Source organism: Moschus berezovskii, chromosome 7 (genome assembly GCF_049115385.1).
Source record: "Moschus berezovskii isolate FMDL1 chromosome 7, NW_MosBer_1.0, whole genome shotgun sequence".
In the NCBI taxonomy this organism is placed as follows: domain Eukaryota; kingdom Metazoa; phylum Chordata; class Mammalia; order Artiodactyla; family Moschidae; genus Moschus; species Moschus berezovskii.
The window spans coordinates 51,078,924-51,094,934 of record NC_142466.1 but is presented as its reverse complement, the minus strand read 5'-3'; the positions used below and the strand labels follow the sequence as shown (position 1 = coordinate 51,094,934).

Below are 16,011 nucleotides of genomic sequence, written 5' to 3'. Positions count from 1 at the left end.
GCTTGGCACTAGGGCAACTAGACAAATGAATAGAATGGATGGATCAAGACAATCCCTATTTCAGAAAAGCAACTCTAATTTGATGTAGTATATTACCTTTATGTATGAAGGAAAATATATTATTAGTAGCATTTGATTAAGGAAATACATTTATGCTTTTGAATGTTCTCCTAAAACTGTAGACTCTTCCTAAGGAATCAACATTTTCCTGAGTTCAAGACCTTCCTTGATTTTTTGTTTCAGTTTAACGAACTACAGAATTAAATGTTCAAACTAAGAAGTTGCTCCAACATTTTCTCCCAAGTAATTTCACTTTCTTTCCAATATCAGTAATGTTTTTCACTTTTTTCTATCAGGGACCACTGGAAGTAGCCCAAGTATTTTTGGCTGAAATTCCAGCTGACCCAAAACTTTATCGGCATCACAACAAGTTGAGATTATGCTTTAAGGAATTCATAATGCGGTAAGAGGGGAAATGACTGGGAGTTCAGTAGAGCAATGGTTCTCAAAGTGTGGTTCCCAGGCCAGCAGCTTCTGCATCCCTTGAGAAATTTGCTAGCGAGGCAGATTCTCAGATACCAGTCAGATACACTGAGTAAGAATCTCCAGAGATGGGGCCCAGCAACCTGTATTTTAACAATGCTCCAGGTGATTCAGATGCATGCTCAAGTTTGAGAGGCCTCTGCAGAGCAGCACTGCTTGCACTAGTAACTAACAAACTCTACGGTGCTTTCATTTTTATCATCTCTCATGTGTCCCACAGTCACATTGTAAATAAAATAAGTCTTCATTTTACAAAAGAGGAAATGCAGGGTCAGAGATGGGAGATGATTGACTTAAGGTCACACAGCCAGTTAGTAGCAGAGTTGAGTTCACACCAGCTCTTCTGAATCCATAGAGCCCACACTTCCTTCAGTTTGCTGATATTCCACAGTGCGTTAGAGCCTGAGAGTTTCCTGGCATTGGCAGTCTTTGTAATTTCCCATCATACAATAACTGATTTTTAGAAATGTAAGACACTGCCTCAAACTGATAGAGTCAAGATTCTGTAACTGGAAGTTTACAAAGCTGTCATTGCGATGGCAGTTCCCACTGGCAGACAAGCCTTATCTCTGCTCTTGAATTCTGCAGTAGAACTGGCTGCCAGAGCAGCCTGTTGAGCCTAGATAGGAAGTGAGTCTTGGGGCAGTCTTGCAAGCTGCTACAGTGCAGACCAGTCTGCTGGACTCCTGTGGCCCTAGGAAGAATGATTACAAAGGATATGATGGCTCCTCACCCGTAAGAGAGAAAGATATCAGAAATACATGGACTTCTTTTCATCCGGAACCTTAGAGTAGCATGTAAAGTATAGGAATATGTTTGTTTGGCAGATGGGGTAAAGAAGGCTAAAAGTTAAAGCTTGCTGAATTAGTGAAAGCTCACCAGAATGCTACTGTCAGGTGAGGTTTTCCTCCTTCACAGGCTTTAGTGAGATGAACGTAAATTTGCTATGTATACAGGAGACATTCTTTGTCCTACAGTGAATCACAACTGCCTAGTAATAGGGGTGTGTGTGTGTGGCTGTGTATATGTGTGTGCCTGCATTCATATATGCACACATACAGAAATTATATTTATTGTTTTATATTTGAATTGCTTCCTGTACTTTTTAGCAATTTTGACATTATACCAAAGCTAGATATTCTTCAGTAAATACTGCATTTTCATAAAACAAAAGCCTAGAAGAATATTGGGGGGATTTTTAAAGATCAAGTTATTTCCCACATATTTTCATTTAAAATGAGCTATGGGGGGATTCCTCAGCAAACCAGTGGTTAAGGTTCTGTGCTTTCGTTGCTGAGGATGCAGGTTCACTCCCTGGGCAGGGAACTAAAATCCCACAAGCCTTGCAGTATAGCCAAAAAAGTAAATAAATTTTAAAAGTCAATCTATATTTTAAAAATGAGTTATGGTGAAAGGCTCCTGAAGGTGACAGTGACCTGGGCCTCTCTGGACCTCCACAAGGACCTGTGAAATGTTTAATAAGCACACACACTGGGACCCAGGTATGCTAGTAGTTGTGGGAATGCAGGAGCTGGGTATTCCTCAGCTCCTGACAAGAGGACTTTTATTTGGCTAAACAGCAAAGCTCTGCAGCTTGTGCTAAGAACTGTGGAGAGTACAAGAAATACAGGTTTATGAAGTTCAGAAGAGAAGAGTCAGTTGCAGACTGGAGTGACTGGGGAAGGCTTTATGGGATAACATTACTGACACCTTGTCTTGAGTATGTAGGTGGTAGGAAGAGGGCAACGGGAAGATGGAGCCATTACTGGTAAAGGGACCGACAGGAGCACAAGACGCAGAGGTAGGGGTGTCCTTGATGCTTCTGGGCTCCCCTGAGTTGGCAAGAGCAGTGCGTTCCGTGGGCACACCAGCACAGGGAGGAGAGCCTGGAAAGACACCGGTATAGCTAAATAAATAGGTCTCTGAAAAGAATATAAATGTAAAAGGAAGCTTGCTAAGAGAAGTGATTTTTTGTTTCTTAGTTAAAATGTCCTTCTACATCTACCGAACAAGCATTTCTAATTAGCTTCCAGCCTGAGGACAGGTGACTACAAAGAGAACCAAAGCTGAGTCAAACCAGTCCCAGGCCAGATACACAAAAGATGAATTTTCTTATGGATGATCCTCTAGCAAAGTCATGTATTAGACTTTTGATGGTGAAGTTATCTTTCTCCCCAGATGGCCCGCAAAAATGGTTGCTTTCCAAAATCAAATCCACCATTTAAAATGTTGTTCTCCAACCCTTCCAGTGTTTCCTATGGGAAACAAAGCTGTAGTCCTTCCCCTGTGCTGGGTGGGCTGCTGCCCTGTTCTAGGAAAGCCTCAAGAATATCTGTCGGTGCTTTTCAAACATTTGCTGTGCAAACAGATGACCTGGGAATCTTGTTCAAATGCAGGCTCTGATTCAGCGGTTCTGGGGTGGGCCTGAGACTCTGCATTTCTAACAAGCTTCCAGGTGCTGCTAAAGCTGCTGGATGGAACTGAACTTTGAGCAGAGACTGTGAAGATGTAGAGGTTGCTTGATTGCCCCCATCTCACATTTTCTCCTCTCCTCCCCCTCCCCAAGGGCTCCCTCCATCAGGTCCTGCCTGTTGTCACTCAGCATTTTTCTCCCCCTTTCCTCCCTTCAAAACAGTGAACATGCCATTACTTTTATACTTTTTTAAACAACTGTAGATACCAGTTCATTCATTCAGCAAACAGTTATTGAGCCCACACTTTGTACCAGGCACCACACTACATGTGTGCCAAAGCGAAGTCCTAGTACAAATGAGACACGGCTACAGCGATACAGTACTTCTGCTCACTACTTCACTGTCAAAGTCAGAGGACGGTAACTTTCCACTTTGTTTCACATGGATCAAAAGTAGTGGGCAAGACTGTGGTGAAGGTTCAGTTCAGTTCAATTTAATTCAGTCGTTCAGTCGTGTCTGACTCTTTGTAACCCCGTGAATCACAGCACGCCAGGCCTCCTGATCCATCACCAACTCCCGGAGTTCACTCAAACTCCTGTCCATCGAGTCGGTGATGCCATCCAGCTATCTCATTCTCTGTCATCCCCGTCTCCTCCTGCCCTGTGGTAGAGGTTGCATAACCATATTAAACTATACATTTACAGTTTAATACATAAATGATGATTAAACTCATCAAACTGTACATTCACAAGGGTGAATTTGATGATCTGTAACTTATACCTTCAACACAAGTAGCAGCTGAGGAAACCTTCCTTTGCTCCATGGCTTAATTGCTTCTCAAGTTCAGTCAGCAAGTTGCAGCTCTGCAGTGAATAGAGAAACTGTTTGCTCACGTTGTTTGTACCAGTGTATTTTCTCCCCCAACTCTGCTGTCTACAAAGGTGACACAGGAGTGGGAAATGTTTGGGCATGAAAATGTGCCCAGGTTTGCCTTGAGTGAGTGCCAGCTTCTCAGCAGGCTTGGGCCGTAGATAAATCAGTAAGCCCAGATTTCCAAGGTGAACATAAATGAGCCTGAAAAAGTGAAAAACTGTTAGTTGCTCAGTCGTGTCTGACTCTCTGTGACCCCACAGACTGTAGCCCGCCAGATTTCTCTGTCCATGGAATTCTCCAGGCAAGAATACTGGAGTGGGTAGCCATTGCCCTCTCCAGGGGATCCTCCCAACCCAGGGATTGAACCCAGTTCTCCCACATTGCAGGCAGACTGTTTACCGTCTGAGCCACCAGGGAAGCCCCCTATAAGTAAGCCTTCTGATGCTGACTGCCAATAGCAGAAATGTACGCTCCTGGTTATACTGCACTGCGGTCCCACTGCCAGGCAGTGGCCTTTCTGACTCAGCTGTGACAGACTGGATGAAGCTGTAAAGAACCTGGCAGGCTGACCTGCTGCAGCTGATGCTCATCCAGCCAGTCCTGCAGCTCTTCAGATGGTTGCCAAGTTGGGGCCTTGATCCACTTCTGAATCATCTCCGGGTTTCAGAAGCCAAGGTGGAGAGTTACAGCATTCTTTTTCCCTCCTTTGCTCCGCAGAGCAAGCAGACCATTTAAAACACTGAAATCTGTGCCAGTCTGTATTTTTAATTTTTCTTCTTGTATTTCTTAGGTTAGGCTGCTATAATAAAATATCACAGATTGAGTAGCTGAACAACAGACATTTGTTTCTCACAGTGGTAGAGGCTGGAGACCAAGATTAAGGGGCCAGCAGATTCAGCTGAGGTTCTCTCTCTTGCTGGCTTAACCATCTTCTCACTGTATCCTTACATGGTATAGAGAAGCAGCAGACAGTTCTCTGGTCTCTTTTTATGAGGGCATTAATCCCATCATATGGGTCCCACCGTTACAGCCTAATTTTAACCTTCATTCCTCCTAAAGGCCCCACCTCCAAATCACATCACATGGGGGTCAGGGCTTCAACATGTGGTTTTTGGTGGGACACAACCCTTCAGTCCATAACATGTACACTTTCTTATTCCTATAAAGACTGAATGATTTTTAAATTTACTTTTATAATTAAAGAAAAGATAGCCGGACTCGATGACACCAGTCCCAGATTGCCTTTAAGGGATATTGTCTCAGATATATCAATAGAATCTCACTGCACAAATGGTCAGAGTCTTAAATGGACTTATGGTCTGTGAAGAGGAAGGAGAGTGAATCTGTCCAAGTGGCCAAAAGAAAAGCAACTGTGCAGTGTGGGTGATAAAAGAAACAGTTGGTGAAAAGTGATCTGAATGTTTGGTGGGAAAACAAAGCCTTAAACATCATGAGCGGTTGCTCCGGAGCAGGTCTGTAGTGGGGACGCTTGAAGGACTTGTGTCCCTTTTCCAGGGTCACAGAGGCCTGTCTCAGTGGGCCTAGGAGGCTTGAAAACTGAGAGCCAAAATGAGCAGCACACATGTGCACGTGCGCACACACACACACTGACATGCACACGGCTTTCCCCTCACACGCGCACACACACACACACCTTTGCACCCCACCCCCGCCTGGGTTCTGGGATGTTGTAGTAGGTCCTCCGAATCTGCTTCCAGGTATCACACTCAAGGTTGGACATATTCCCAAGCCCATAGTCCCAATCTGGCCCCTTAAGAGGAGGAGACAGGGCCACTGTGGCTTACCCAAGTGAGGCAGCTGCGTGGGCCCCTCTGGGGCAGCCCATCCGAGGGAGGTAGGGGGGCTTGGTAACACAGGAAGATCCAGCCGCAGCTGCGCCTTCTGCCCTGGGGTGCACCCCCTGCCCCCCACAGTGCCCTGTACTTTCAGTCACACGTGCCTCCCCATCAGTGTGATGCAGGCGCCCAGAAACTGTGTCTTCGGTTGGACCGTTATCTGCTGTTCGTCCTAGGAGAAGCAGGCCACGCTGGCTGCCCAGCACTCCCGCTGGCAGCCACACAGCTAGGTCTTCAAACACCGAGACCATTTCATCCCCATAAACCCGCTGTACAGATGAGAGAAATGAGGTTGAAGGAGACTGTGATTAGCCCAAGATCACACAGCAGCTAAGTGGCAGAATCAGGAATTAAACTAGTCTCCCAGTGAAACAGGCTTCCTCTGGGGTCTGGGGTTTGGTAGAGGTCAGGCTGGGAGGAGGAAATGCTGGAGACATGGTTGGAGAAAGCCACAGGGAGGTGTCCAGCTGAGGTGGTTCTGCCCATGGGACCCTCATATCCTCTAAAGCTCTTCCTGCAAAAAGGCCAGTTGTTCTTTTGGTGCCTTGCCCCCAGATAATCCTTCCTTCCCTTAAAGGGCCTGGAACTATGTGTCACAGCAGTCATGGGAGATCAGGGGGCCAATCTGATCTCCACGTCTCTGTCAGGTTCTCCCCCTATTCCAGCAGCTCAGGTGGAGCTTGCTGAAGTGTTACCGAGAAGATGAGAAAAGCAGAATACCATAAATTGGGACTCCAGAGAGAATAGTTCCAACTTGAGACCAAAGCCATATGCCTAGCTTCTAGCTGGAAGAGCCAGGATCTTTCATAGGCAGCATCTGTGGGGTTGGGGTCAAGACTGTGGGCTCTTGAGCCCAGTCACCTGGCTTTAAATACCCACTTGGCCTTAACTAGCTTTGTGACCTTGGGCAAGTTACCCAACCTCAGTTTCCCAAGCCATAAAATGGGAATAAAATAGTAACAACCTCTTAAAGTTAGTATCAAAACAGAGAGTCAGTTCATAGAGCTTAGAATAGGACTTGGCACATATGAAGTGACTGATAAATATCACATTATGGAGCAAATAGAAATTGGATCTATTTGAGTAGGAAAGAGAATTAATGTGAATTAAATGCAGATATTATCTACCAATGACTCATCTGCCTCTGTAAGGTTTGTACCATAACACATGGTAGGGCTGATGAGACATTGGCCTGGGAGCATCAGGATCTTGGATTTATATACATGTTTTTTTGTCCCCAAAGGCGTGTGACTCTGGACAGGGTACTTCATCTCTGCATCTTAGTTTCATCAGCTGTGAAAAAAATGGACTGGAATATAAAATCTCTAAAAGGTCATCCTCATTCTTACATAGAACAAATAATTTCTACACATTCTAAGCATTTTATATATTTAGTTCATTTAATCTTTATAAAAGTTTATGAGGTAGGCTGTTACCACCATCATGTCCCAAGTGAAGAAACTAAGGCGTGGAATGCATAAGTAACTTGCCTAATGTCACAAAGCCAATAAGTTGCAAAGCAAGATTCAGAAGTGAGTACTCCAGTTCCAGAGTCTGTCCTTTTAACTATTATGCAATGCAGTTCTCACTAGGCACTACATTCAGTTGCTAGTAACAGAGAAAGGAAGTAAGAGTGACTTAAGATAGAAACTTATTTTTCTCTCATATAAAATAAGATAAGAGATAGCCACCCCACAGCTGTGTGTTAGTCACATAAAGTCATCAGAGATCCTGGCTCTTCCCATTCTTTTGCTCTGCTATCCTGGTTTTAGTGTATCTATCCTCGTAGTCACAAAATGGCTGCTAAGGCTCTGGCAATCACAGTCACATCCTAGGCAAGTATCAGGAATAGAAATAAGGAAAGAGCAAACGCCTACACACCTTTTAAGAGCTTTCCTAGTGACTTCATTTTATATCTCATCAGACATCCCTTTTTATAAGGGAGGGTAGGTAATGGAGTTTTCCAAGTGGGTATACCACCTGTGTGTGTGCATAGCCGCTCAGTTGTGTCCAACTCTTTGTGATCCCATGGATGTAGCCCTCCAGACTTCTCTGTCCATGGGGATTCTCCCGGCAAGAATACTGGAGTGGGTTACTCTGCCCTCCTCCAGGGGATCTTCCCAACTCAAGGACTGAACCCAGGTCTCCCGCATTGTCGGTGGATTCTTTATGTCTGAGCCATCATGGAAGCCCATGTTTACCACCTCGAGTTCTGTTGTTAAGGAAGACAGGGAATGGATGTTGATGAAGCAACTAGCAATTTTTTGTCATACTCAGGGACTGATGGGTGAGCTATGCTGAAGGAACATTGCAGAGGAGGGAGGGCAAGAGATCCAGAGAGGGAGGGCTCATGGCCACCCTCTCTGTGGAAAAGACGTCTAACTCCTTAGGCAGAGGCCTATGAGAGTTACTTCCCAAAAAACTAAGAACAGTGTTCTGAAAGCACAACTTCCTGTCCCTTCTAGTCCCCATCAGTCTGGTTTCTGCAGGACCCTGCTGAAAAACCCCAGCACATTGACTGTGAGAAAATGCTTGTGTTCAGTGAACTTACTGACAAAGTGAACAGCGAGGGAGGGGGCCATCTGGAACAGAGGTGTCACTGAGTGAAAGCTGCGCAGTTCAGACGTTTGTGGACCTAATAACAAAGTTACAGATAAGACCATTAAAAAATTATCTGTAGTGTACTTATATGGTCCTGTATACATTTCCCAAGAGATCTGGCTCCTCTCTAGGAGGGAAATTTAATTCATAGCTCTCTTTAGTTTATGGATTTAAATTAACATAATGAAAATTATTTTAATTTTAGTAAGAAAACCTAGAGATTATAATCCAAATGAAAGAAATACAGAAAACATCTATGAAATACTTTGTTATAAAATTTGTTAAAATATAAAGTTACTATACAAATATGGTTATTTTTCATTCTACCTATTAATATATTTGTCTTTTTAAAACACTGTGTATATCTGTAGATATTATGTCTTCTGATAAGAAAGATCGTAGAGAGTGTAGTTACTTCTGAAGTTTGCAGAGTAGCCCATCCCCAAATTAGCAATTCACTTCTGCAGGCCTCTCATCTGCCAAGGTTACAAAACTGGGTCTTGAAGTCACCCTGAAACTGATTTTATTTTACACATGGTGGTAGCTCATAATTGTTAGTTAAGGGGCAATAAAAAAAATAATAATAAGGGGTGATGTAGATTTCTCAGGATTCAAAGACTGTATACCTCCCCTTCCTACCTCTTCCCTGAAACCTTTGATATACAATCTTGGGTATACTACAATTTGCTTCAATTAATGTCAGCCTTAAAAGATAGGTGAAAATCCAGTTGCAGAAGGCTTCTAGGGTGCATTGAATCAAGCCTTTCTTCTAAAGCAGGCTGATTCCATGATGAAGCTGTGTCCATAGGTTTAATGTTGCTCAGGTCAGGTGGCTTTCCCCTGCCCCACAGCTACATGCCGCCTGATTACTTTGTCATCCTGAACATGTGTTCAGTGCTAATAGGGAGGATTTGATAGCAAGGCCTGGGTATCCATGTTGCTGCTGTTCAGTTGCTAAGTCATGTCCCATTGTTTGTGACCCCATAGACTGTAGCCCTCCAGGCTCCTCTGTCCATGGGATTTCCCAGGCAAGAATACTGGAGTGGGTTTCTATTTCTTTCTCCAGGGGATCTTCCCTACCAGGGGCTGAACCCACATCTCCTGTATTGGCAGGCAAATTCTTTACCACTGAGTCACCAGGGAGGCCCAGGTATCCCCAGTAACACTACCAAATCAAGCACCACTATTAGGAAAACAGTTTAAACCATGTTGATCATGGGAATCCAATGCATCTGAATCATTACTAATCATTGTTGTAGTTCAGTCATGAAGTCATGTCCAGCTCTTTGCGACCCCATGGACTGCAGCACGCCAGGCTTCCCTGTCCTTCACCGCCTCCCAGAGTTTGCTCAGATTCATGTCCATTGAGTCGATGATGCCATCCAATCACCTCTGTCACCTCCTTCTCCTCCTGCCCTCAGTCTTTCCCAGCATCAGGGTCTTTTTCAGTTAGTTGGCTCTTCGCATCAGGTGGCCAAAGTATTAGAGCTTCAACTTCAGCATCAGTCCTTCCAGTGAATATTCAGGGTTGAGTTTCTTTAGGGTTGACTGGTTTGATCTCCTTGTAGTCCAAGGGACTCTCTCTCAAGAGTCTTCTTCAGCACCACAATTCCAAAGCATCAATTCTACTAGTCATTGCATGTCAGCTAAGTTTCAGCCATTGTATTGTCACTTCAGGGTTTGTTGATAGTAAGTTCCCTTGGGTAAAACAGTATAAAAGGAAAGGCAAGGCTTCGTTGTGTTTAAATAAGATAATTTTCTTCTTTGGTATGTAACATCCCTCATGGGAGACAGACTCTGGAGCTGGCTTTGCAGTTTATGGACTTTGTGACCTGAGGCGAGTTAGTTAAGCTTTCCACGTTGTAGTTCTTTACTGGAGGTGTTATGGTTATGGCATACCTGTATGAGTTAAATATACAAAATTTCTATGAAATACAACCTCCTTTTCTCTCCCCTGATATTTGCATCTCAGATGCGGGGAAGCCGTAGAGAAAAACAAGCGTCTCATCACAGCAGATCAGAGGGAGTATCAGCAGGAACTCAAGAAGAACTACAACAAGCTGAAAGAGAACCTCCGACCAATGATCGAGCGGAAGATTCCGGAACTCTACAAGCCAGTATTCAGAGTTGACAGTCAAAAGAGGTGAGAAGAAGGCAGGGAGGCTTTTTTTCCAGGAGGATAAAGGACAGTCAGAACTGTAGAGCCCCCGGGGGTGGGAGCGGGCCCTGGAATCAGAGAAGCTGCCCGAGCGTGATCTGCTCTGCTGGCATCCCAATCCTCCTGCGCCTTCTCCTTGACCTCTCGGGGCCCCTCCGTGTGGCCTTCTGCCAGCATCTTCCCAGGGCTGAATTATTGCCTGAGTTTCTCCTGACATAGCGCAAAGGCATGGCCGCACTTTCCCTTGTTTACTTATTTACTGAGTTCCCCATAATAGATGTCCTTTTCTAGTGAATGATTTTCCCCCTCCCTTTCTTTAAAAGGCTAACTGATCTTCTTTCCTCTGTTCTCTTCCCTCCTTAATTTCAGAGACTCCTTCCACAGATCTAGTTTCAGGAAATGTGAAACCCAGTTGTCACAGGGCAGCTAAGAAAAACTATCCTCACCCAGGAAGACTGGAGGCTCTGTGACCCTGGAGAAGGACCCGCTGGTACCTAAAGCAGGATATTTGCCACACAGGACACACCGCACGCTCCCTGAGTGGACGTACTTTGGAAGCTCTGGGACCCAAGTGACCGTGGGAGTTACACGCAAATGGGGTGTGACCAGACTTCAGATATTTGGCAGATGGAGATGCTGGAGGCTGGTTCATCAGGGGTGCCTGTATTATTTGTTAAGGCGGGCTTTTTCACGTAATTGTACAAAACAAGGCATAAATAGCTTCTCCTGCTGAGTGGTCAGGCACTGCCTAGCCAAGGGATGACTTCCTCCCATCTGTTTTTGAATTTAACCTATATTTAGATAAACCCAAATTGCCCAAGGGAAAATGGAAAAGTTGTCCACCAACCTATTCAGAGTAAACTTGTCCATCCCGTTTTTATGGGAAAAAACTGAACTTGTTGGAGTACAAACATTCCAATAAATCTGTGAGGGGAGGGCTTACTAGAAATTGGAAGATCATGAAGGCTGGAAATCCGGGGATCAATTATTTGTGAACCTGCTTCCCTTTTGGTAATGGTGGACTAATTGTACAGTTATTTTTGCTTTTTTGTTCTGTTTCATTGTTAATTTAACACACCTTAGAGAGGTGCACGCTCCAGCACTGATGTAGGAGATACATGGTACTCTGAGTGACCCGCTCAAAGTTGCAGATGCTGCATTTACTAAAATTGAAACAATTCTCTAAAGCTTGGCTTTTTTTTTCTTATGCTCACTCTTGTATCACTTTTTATTCTCTTCTCTGGGACCAAGTTTATTTTTATAAAAGAATAATACTTCTGCTTTCATTTCTGAGCATTGTGCTGTCCATCAGCATGTGTACATCAGCTAGAGAATATATTCAGTTTTGGAGTCTTTGGACAAAGATGAACAAAGTTATTATTTGAGAATTAAATTATATATATTTAATATGACTGATTACCTTGACTGGTACTGAAAACATAAGAATTGCAAGCAAAATGTTTCCTTTTGCAGCTCATTCTTTTTTGATTTTGACAACTCACAACTCTTTGGTAAAGCATGTCAGAGAAGAAGATGCCTGATTATAGCCTTGGTCAAACAGTGCTATCCAGGGTCATACCTCATATATAATATTTAGTCTTAGTGGTCATGAGAGAGAATTTCATTTGGATATCACAGAACTTTTTCATTTATATCATCAGGTATGCATGAATTTATATTCTGAAAGAGGACATTTTTCTTTTAAGTACTGAAACTTACTAGTTTAAATGGCAAACCTTTTGTTCTTTAGACATTTGGGGCAGAACTCTTCCTAAAGTATATGATGTATTTAATTGTTTTCTTAAATGAGTACACATGACCTGCTTTAGTTCCATGTGTTGTTCAGTATCTTCTGTGTGGGAGACACTGGGTGAGATCAAGGTCAAAGAACATTGTCACTGCCCTCCAGAGCCTCTCAGTTTAGTGAGCAAGAGCATCTGTATGGCTGTAGCCGTAATGCACAGCAGACTACAAGAGGCAGTATGGAATATAACTTTTTCTCAGTGACTCGAGAGTGGCCATTATTATCAGCACCAATTATATTGTGGCTTCAGATATAATAAGGGTTAGGTGCTAAGTCATGTAGGGCTGGCTTTAACTCTAAGAGCCCTAAAATCCCGTGACCTAAAATATTCCAGATTAAATGTCCCCTGCTTTCACTTTCAGTCTCTCTTGTTCTACAGTGGGTACCACGCGCTTCATAGGTACAAAAACTTATGTTTCCTGTTGCATTCCTGTCTCCTAGCCTAGAACTCAACACACAGAAGACACTTAATAAACATATGTTGAATAATTAAATGAATGACTGTGAGTAGGCCTGCTTCTAGACCAGCACTGTCCAATAGAAATATAATATGAACTGCATATGTTATTTTAAATTTTCTGGTAGCTACATTAAAAAATCAGGAAATGAAACAAGTGACATTAATTTTCATAATACATTTCATTTAACCAATATATACAAAATATTATCAATTCAACATGTAATCAATATAAAAATTGACAAGGTATTTTACATTCCTTTTTTCATACTGAGTCTTCAAAATTTGTATGTATGTTTTATACTTAGAGATTTTATACTTTACACCTAATCTCAATCTTAAGTTCAGCCACATTTCAGGTGCTCGTAGCCACCTGTGGCTCGTGGCTACTATATTAGATGGTACAGTTCTAGAAACTCTCAACTTTTATGGTGTGATGCCTCTGATCTGGGTGCTCAGATTATAGATTTGCAAAGTAGGAGGAATAGTGTCTAGAGGAAGAAAAACTTCTGACTGAGAGTCCATGGGCTTACCTAGAAGGGAAGCTGGTAGAGTTGGCGAGTGTGAACTCGTCAACACTGGTTTAACTCATACTCTTAATGAATTAACCCTGGCTCTTTTCTCAATTCCAATAGTTTAGTTGTTCTTTGGGTGTGTGCTCTGTTGTTTCTGACTCTTTGCGACCCTGTGGACTGTAGCCTGTCAGATGCTTCTGTCCATGGAATTTTCCAAGCAAGAATACTGAAGTGAGTTATTATTTCTTACTCCAGGGGAGTCGTTCTTTCTGTAATGGTTATAAATGAACTGGAGGCATTGCACTTACCTAAGTAATGGCATAAACAAAGAACTCGAACGTTGGTCCTCTGATTGATGATGATGAGTGATAGTCGCTCAGTCGTGTCCGACTCTTTGTGACCCCATGAACTGTAGCCTGCCAGGCTTCTCTGTCCATGGGATTCTCATGGCAAGAAAACTAGAGTGGGTTGCCATTTCCTTCTCCAATGATTATGTATCCTAAATAGGGGATTAAGAAAGAAGCATTTCAGACATTCCTAAGAGTAAAGCAGATTAGGCCTTTTGTATCCTGAAAGTTAGAGAAAGCTGCTATGCAGTGATAGCCCACTTGATTTTACTTTGCAAACTTCTATAGAAGCTTATGGGAGAAACCTTCTGATTAGCTTCATGCCTCCTTTCCTGTAACAAGGTGTTGAGTGCAGTTGTCACCAGCTCTTAAGAATCTCAGGAAAGTGAAACCTGAATATATTGAGTAGACCTGATTGGGTTTGTCTTAAATGCCATAATACTATTCACTGAGAAGTCCTTTCCATAACAATACATTAGTTATAAAAGCAAAAACTTTTAGAGCCGTCACTGATAATTGTGTTTGCAAGTATGTTTGCAAAGACAGGGAGCTTTTGTTTTGCTTTAAATGTATTTTTAAATGCTTGTTATCTCAAATGTTGTAATGCTGCTATTAACTAAGTATTTTGCAAAAAAAAAAAAAAAGACTAAAACTAAAGTTTCTCATATATTGCTGTGTATGTCTGCAGTAACCAGTGTACTCTTTTTTGGACTTAAAGCAGTGTTTCTCAATCTTTTTCACATTCTGGGTGTAAATGTTATCTACTAAGGCATAATATAACAGCCAGCCAGCCCCTAAACTCATTAATTTAACACAGCAGTAAACAATACCTGACGCAGTTCCAGTGGATGAGGATGGGCAGTGTGACTTAAGGTCTTGCATGGGAGGTTGCAATCAAGACATTGACCAGAGCTGCTTTCACCTGAAGGCTTGACTAAAGCTGGAGGATTCTTTTCCAAGGTGGCTCATTCATAACTTTAGAGAGTTGATGCTGGTCATTGATGGGAGGCCTCAGTTCTTCTCCCTAGGGACCTCAACCCCTTCTGCATGGGTACTCACTGACTTTCCCCCAGAGTGAGCAGTTCAGGAGAAGCAAGCCAAAAGTGGCCGTGTCCTTTATGACCTAGCCTCAGAAATCATACTCCCTCATGTCTGCCATATTCTATTTTTCAGAAGCAAGTCACCAGAGTTCACTTCACTTTCAAGGATAGGAGTAGTAGGCTCTACCTTTGGAATGAAGCAGTCTTATAAAATTTTTGAACATATTCTAAAATCACCATAATAGGGCACATTAAAATTTTGCATTTGTTGTCTCACTGGGGTAAGTGGACAAAGCTATTTGCTTCCAGAGATGACCATCCCTGGCACTCTGGCTGTTCTGAGCCCCTCCAAAGGGCTGGGGTCATCATTCTCAAGTAATATCTATAACTCAGCTCACAGGTGCACCATGGCACCCCATTTGGGAAGCCTTAGCCTAAGGATAGTACTTAGCTGGCGATCTTTTGTAACGGACAGAAAACTAAACTCGAATCAGTGTTTTCAAAGGGGATAGTGGAGTTAATTGGCTCACTTAATAGATTAACCCAGATGTAGAATTGGTTCAGACCCAGCTGGATTCAGGGCCCATACCCCATGTCCTGGGCCCGTCTTTCATCTCTGATTTCTCTTGTTTGGCTCCATCCTCAGGCTTTCAGCAGTGCTCCCTGGAAATTCCAGGCTTATCCATCACGAAAAAGGCTATTGTGAGCCTCACAACCTCACACAACTAAGCTCCACAAAGAAAAGAGATTTTGTGTTCCAGGATTCCGAGGCAAAGTCTTTGGGTTCACTCTGATCAGAGTGGCTTAAGCTGAGCAAGGTCTCCCCTCACAGCAGAAGCAGGATGAATATCAACTCCAACCACAAAGCTACTGATAGAGGGACTAGTGTTTCCTCAGGGAACCAGGAAGAAAGGGGGAAAGAAGCACAACAAAGCATGCTGCCTGCAGAACATTTCTTTCTCTTCAGTCACTAAGTTGTGTCCAACTCTTGCAACTCCATGAACTGTAGCCTACCAGGCTCCTCTGTCCATGGGATTCTCCAGGCAAGAATACTGGAGTGAGTTGCCATTTCCTTCTCCAGGAGACCTTTCCAACCAAGGGATTGAACCCGGGTCTCCTGCACTGCAGGCAGATTCTTTACCGACTGAGCTACGAGGGAGGCCCACAGAATATTTGCTTTAAGGTAAATGCATTCAGAAGAAGAAACTTAAACTTGTCTGGCAATCAGGAGTGCAGTTTATTTCATTTCATGTTCACGACCATTGACCTCGAAGCACCTTCTAGGAGGGGAGATGCAAGGGGATAAACAGTACATGAGGGAGGACCAGAGCTAACCCTATCCTGGAATGGATGTGGGCGGTTCTGCTACATCAGGAATTGATCCTCTAGAATGTCTTGCCAGA

At 43.3% G+C, this 16,011-nt stretch overlaps 1 protein-coding gene across 3 annotated transcripts in view; it reads left to right on the top strand.

The window, feature by feature from the left end:
- DOCK8 (dedicator of cytokinesis 8) overlaps positions 1-14,255 on the top strand; it is a 245,115-nt gene extending 230,860 nt beyond the window's left edge. For all 3 annotated transcript variants that reach the window (XM_055428339.2, XM_055428342.2, XM_088837919.1), the window contains 3 exons: positions 357-463; positions 10,260-10,430; positions 10,815-14,255. In XM_055428339.2, coding sequence (XP_055284314.2) covers positions 357-463; positions 10,260-10,430; positions 10,815-10,875 — 339 coding nt within the window. In that variant the 3' untranslated portion in view covers positions 10,876-14,255. The remainder of the gene's footprint in view (positions 1-356; positions 464-10,259; positions 10,431-10,814) is intronic.
- Positions 14,256-16,011: the final 1,756 nt, after the last annotated feature.